The 6,000-nt window shown below is 39.8% G+C and overlaps 1 protein-coding gene across 3 annotated transcripts in view; it reads left to right on the top strand.

Moving 5' to 3' along the window:
• Positions 1–3,132: 3,132 nt before the first annotated feature.
• The window catches only part of LOC121411719 (sarcolemmal membrane-associated protein-like), a 54,054-nt gene continuing 51,186 nt past the window's right edge, over positions 3,133–6,000 (top strand). For 2 of the 3 annotated variants that reach the window (XM_041604556.1, XM_041604554.1), the window contains exons 1-2: positions 3,133–3,246; positions 5,268–5,804. In XM_041604556.1, the coding sequence (XP_041460490.1) occupies positions 5,601–5,804 (204 nt within the window). In that variant the 5' untranslated portion in view covers positions 3,133–3,246; positions 5,268–5,600. The remainder of the gene's footprint in view (positions 3,247–5,267; positions 5,805–6,000) is intronic. The other variant, XM_041604555.1, reaches the window with a different exon arrangement.

Here is a 6,000-nt window from a genome sequence, read left to right as displayed (position 1 = left end):
TATTGTTTGAATTATACAATATTTCAAGTTTTACAAATTTGACGATGAGGACCTTCTAATCTGAAGCACAAAATGTTGAAATAATGGAATTCCACGTGTTCAGGGAGGAATGAAAATAAAAATATTTCATATAATAAAATACAAAATAAATAGTGAGTGAGTGATGTCATCAGTTCCTCATTTGCATAACGACCGAGATGTGCATAACTGTTTTGTGAAATGAAGCGAAACTTTAAAATGCCATAACTTTCTTATTTTACATCCGATTTTGATGAAATTTTTAACTTTATGCTTGTTGAATTTTTCTCTTTTTATTCAAATCATGGTTTTGTTGGGGTGGACTTGTCCTTATGCTCTAACCGACTGAGCTACGCTGCCTCCCCCGACACCCGGTTAATGGTGATGATGATGATGACTAATTATGATTGTGATAACAGTAGCGATGATGATGATATTGATGATGATGGTGGTGATGATGATGATGATGATAATGATGATGATGGTGGTGATGATGATGATGATGATATGATGATGATGGTGGTGATGATGATGATGATGATATGATGATGATGATGTGATGATGATGATTATGATGGTGATGATGGTGATGGTGATGATGATGATGATAATGATCGACGGTAATAACAACAGCGATGATGATGATTATGATGAAGATGATGGTGATGCCTCGATGATGACGATGGTGATGATGATAGTGATGATGACAATAATGATTATGGTCATAATGATAATTTGGTCTGAGATGACGTTGAAGAAAAGAATGATAACAATATTGTGGAAATGGGATATCATTCGAATAAAAAATAAATTTACTAATAAAAAGCCCAGGCAGAGGCTTTCTGTTTGTTATACAGTGCGTATCAAGTTTACACTTAGGAAAAATCCTGTAAAATTATACAGTAATCTCCTGAAGATTTTTCCACATTTTTACATTGGTACAGATCCATTTAAGCAAATGACGATATAACTGTCGAAAAATATTTCCGCTTGAGTGAGCACCACTTGCTTTTAATAAGTTAGTGAAAAATGATTTGCGCAGAACACTTGAAATAGTTATGCGAATAAAAGTAGACCTTAATCACGAAGAACACGTGGAAATTTAGCTAGTATAATTGATTTGAAGATATATTTTACCTTTCATTTAATTTGTTTCCTTGCCCAAAACACTTCGAAGGGTGCATTGCGCCCCGGGATTGCGCCCCATCCCATTCCTCCACACACCGATGCCATCTTGACGATGATTTGCTTTACACTAAACTGTGATTTACATGAAATGGCTTAGGCTTGATTTTCATTCTGTTAATCATTGTCAAGCTTGGAAAAAGTGTGGAGAAACACGTATTAAATGAAAAATGAAGTGATAAAAAAAATGATGGGGATGTCTGTTATAACCTTTTGTTCAGATTCATTTGTAACCTCAGATCCAGCTGACAAAAAAGGGTAAAGGTCAATTTGTGTCCTCAGATCAGGCTGGCAAAAAAGGGTAAAGGTCAAGGCTTGACCTTTACCCCTTTTTACCAGCTGGATCTGAGGACACAAATGAATCTGAACAAAAGATTATAACAGACATTCCCATCATTTTATAGGCACCCAAATATTGACATTACAACATTTAGTAAGCTTGACCGACAAGCTTACTAAAGGCCCTATCTCACCAACGGAGACGTCGCCGCGACAGTCTCCAACTAAAGGTGGTATATCACTGGGCTTGAAACTAGTTCGCGACTAGTTCGCGACTACAAATTTTGCTAGTTGCAGAGACGTCTCCGCGACATCTCTGAGACGTCTCATGAAAATTACAGAGTCTCCGAGGAGTCGCAAGAAGATTAAACATGTTTAATATTTTTGGAGACTGTTTCTAGTCTCCGCGACGTCTCCGAGAAGTCTCCATCAGTTGCTGCGACGTCTCGGAGACTAATGATATCCGCGACTGCTGAGACGTCGCCGCGATGTCTCCGCGATGTCTCAGAGACATCGCGAAGACCTGCTGGAGACCAAAAAAAAATATAATACATTGCGGAGACGTCTCCGCGACACTTCTTCACACTGTTTGACCCACTTCAGAAACCACGTGACTGAACGCGTGCTGATATCCCTCCTCCTGCTCCAAGTCAGGTGTATGATCTTTCAATAAACGTTCCATGGAGACGTCTCCTTGGTGAGAGCGCAAGCCATTTTCGTCTCCGAGACGTCTCCGCGACTGCAGCGACTGATAAGTTGGAGACTGTCGCGGCGACGTCTCCGTTGGTGAGATAGGGCCTTTATCAGTCGCTGCAGTCGCGGAGACGTCTCGGAGACAAAAATGGCACAAGGATACGTCTCGATGGAACGTTTGAAAGATACACCTGACTTGGAGCAGGAGGAGGGATATCAGCACGCGTTCAGTCACGTGGTTTCTGAAGTGGGTCAAACAGTGTGAAGAAGTGTCGCGGAGACGTCTCCGCAATGTATTATATATTTTTTTGGTCTCCAGCAGGTCTTCGCGATGTCTCTGAGACGTCTCTGAGACATCGCGGAGACATCGCGGCGACGTCTCAGCAGTCGCGGATATCATTAGTCTCCGAGACGTCGCAGCAACTGATGGAGACTTCTCGGAGACGTCGCGGAGACTAGAAACAGTCTCCAAAAATATTAAACATGTTTAATCTTCTTGCGACTCCTCGGAGACTCTGTAATTTGATGAGACGCCTCAGAGATGTCGCGGAGACGTCTCTGCAACTAGCAAAATTTGTAGTCGCGAACTAGTCGCGAACTAGTTTCAAGCCCTGTGAAGATACCCCTTAAGTATTGTTATGTCAATATTTGGATGGCAAATGCTTGAATGGCCGGATTTTATTTCAATAGACTAAAAGTGCATGGGAAATGTATGAAAAATGTGTCGCAGGGTAAGTTTGATTTCTCCCTTATTCCCTTGACACAGCGTGAAAACGAGCATTTCTGCGCAAACAGATTTCTGCGAGCTTTACAAAAATGGACAGTGCTCACTCAAGTGTAACATTCTGTCAAAACTTTTACTTTCATTGGACAGATGAGACCCAAACCCAGAATTATATGTGAAAAAATTACCCACATGTATATTTTTTAATTTTTCAAAGTGTATAGCGCCATCTATTGTTAGAAACATTACAGGAACTGATATCTCAAGAAATTAATGGCGACTGTTTACTTTCCATTGGAACTGCTGCCAGGAACTAAATAAAGGCAATGCCGTCGGCTTGTTCTCAGGTGAGCATTTTGATTTGTAAGGTTTATGGAAATGCTATGAATTACTTAAGATTGCACTGATTGCATCATTGAACATACATAATTTTGTCTGAAATTAATGGCTTGAATTTGTGAGTTCACACTGAGCTCTCGACAACATGATCGCTCTTGCAAATTGAGTGCGAGTCCCACGGCACGGCCCAGTCTGGCCTGGCTGAGCCACTGCATTTATATTATAACGATGAAATGTAGCCTTGACAAGGAGGGTAGGGGGGTCATTTAGCATGTGGGAACCAAACATAGACAGCTGAAATTCGACTAGATTAGTAACCTACCCAGAATTTGACATGTTCATGATGTTAAGTGTTTAATTTCATGCAATGCTTTTTTTATTTCAACTTTTTGGTTCTAACGTTAGTCTTTTCACAAAATGAAAATGAAGTTTGATTGTTTGTTGAAATACTTTCATCTATTTCTAGTAAGTTAGAACTTAGTCTAATGTTAGTCGGCTGATAAATCTATTTTTGCCTATTCTTTATTGCAGTGTTTATTTTCACCTTTTATCTCAATAATTCATAAAATCTTGAAATGTATCGCCATATTTTGCGCCCACACTCACTCATTCAATGAACAATTTAGAAATCCCCTGTATAATTTATAAAAGCAAATGTTGCTATTAAAATGTGGAATTTGCGCCATATTTCCAGAGCATGCGGCAGCTTAGCTCAGATTTAAGAAGTGGGTCACAAAAATGTATTAAACATGAAGAAATCTGTGGATTTGTTCTCACATTTCGCAAACAATCTCACAAATTTAGGATTGTACCACTCAAGGGTTCATGCTGCCGTGCACAGAAAAATCAAGCCATAGAAGTTGTGTAGATCCAAACTTCCAAACTTCAACCCCGCACAGGGCTTAAGTGGCATTTTGTCTTTCTAATACTACTTAAGCAAGTATCTTAGCTTTTATGGATCTCGATCACTTGTATAATTTCTTGGTAGCTTGGTAGCTTGGCTCTGTGAAAGATACCATAGAAAAAAATTGCTGGCTAGCTTCAGGAATTTACCCGAAACTAACACTGCACTTACCCGACCAAGCCTGCTCAGGGGTAGCCTTCATTCAACGGGGTCAGAGCGTAATGCGGAAGCGAATGGACGCTGCATCTTCCGGGTTGCATATTGCGTATGGTGCTACACAATCCAGTGGCTCTTGTATGCACGGACTTTAGGATGCGTTATGTTTAATGAAGGGTGGGGCTGTCGAATTGCGGTCTCAAAATTTGGCGATACAGTTCAAGATTTGATGAAATATAAGATGGAAGCAGAATGTCCCATCATACACTGCAAGTGGACCACCATTCTGAAAGTGAAGATCATCCTTGCTTTCTAGGATCGTCTTTGTTTATAAGGATTTATGTGCACCCAAAATCTAGGAAAAGTTATTCATTAATCTTACAGTTTCATGCTGACTGATTAGTTACAGTGGCATTCAGCAATCTTTGACAGTAACTACACTCTAACTCTACACTCAGGGCCAAAACAATAGAATGACCAAGCCATAACAATGGATTTACTGGACCATTTTTGTTGTTATGGCTTAGAGTGTAAAGTCAAGTGTATCATGGGTCAAACAGTACTGCCTCATATTGTAACCATATTAGAGTATTAATATCACGCAAATTTGCACCTTGTTCAGTGTTCAAGGCACCCCTTTTAGTATTAACCTAAAGCTACCGATTCCGTTGCAGCTTTTTTGAGGAATCTGTTCCTGCCTGTTGGTACCCACTTATGTCACCTGGGCCAAGTGCCGCATGATGTGACTAAATATCTTGCTGAAGAAAATAGATGCCAGGATTTGAAATCAAGACCCTCTGATTGCAAGGCAAAAATAGAACCAATAGACTATGTCGCTTCCACTTTAAGTACTATAAATACATACCTATTTTATCGTCTTAGAATTAAGACCAGCTCGAATAGAATGAACTTTGAAAGTGATGTTGATTTTTACTGAAATTGTTTCTGTGCTCTTGCTGTTTTAAACAGGTATAATCTCCAAAGTCTCATCACATCAATGGAAATAAACTCAAGAAAATTGATTTAAGCCATCTCGCCATTAGACTTAGGAAGGCGATAGCAACCAAAGATTTTCCAGACATCTGATTCGACACCTTATTTTCTATAGGATGGTCATTATGGAAAGATAACAACATTTGAGGGAGCTTTATCTGCCGAGAAGCATGCCATTCTACAGAGACTATCTATATCTTCCCATCTGTAACTCAATATTCCTGGACAGAGAGCAGCAGTCCTCTTCAAGACGGTAGGAAAAGAACCCAGGTTGTTCCTTCGCTGTCTCCAGGACATCATCTGTGACCAATGGTCACCATGACAGCTAAAGCAGTTTTCAAATGTCATCCGAGCTCTCATCACTTTGATGAGCGGCACATTAGACTGACCGAGCCTGTCAAGATCGGCCGTTCGGTCGCAAAGGCCCGCCCGGCCTTGGACAATGGGATATTTGATTGCAAAGTGTTGTCCCGGAACCATGCGCTCATCTGGTACGACTTTGATCTTTTAAAGGTGAGTCTAAAAGTTGCTTTCAAATACATCGAGGCAATGCAGTAAAGTAGCATGTCAAATAAATATTATTTTTTGATTTTTTTTAATAACATATTGTATTTAAATTTGTATGCATTATTTTCTAAAAAAAATTATGAGCTTGCATAGCAGTAATGAGTACTGTATACTACGTGTATCTTGATGTGAAATATTGTAG

This window comes from Lytechinus variegatus, chromosome 3 (genome assembly GCF_018143015.1).
Source record: "Lytechinus variegatus isolate NC3 chromosome 3, Lvar_3.0, whole genome shotgun sequence".
Taxonomy (NCBI): domain Eukaryota; kingdom Metazoa; phylum Echinodermata; class Echinoidea; order Temnopleuroida; family Toxopneustidae; genus Lytechinus; species Lytechinus variegatus.
The sequence above is the reverse complement of the archived record's forward strand: the minus strand, read 5'-3'. Positions and strand labels throughout refer to the sequence as shown.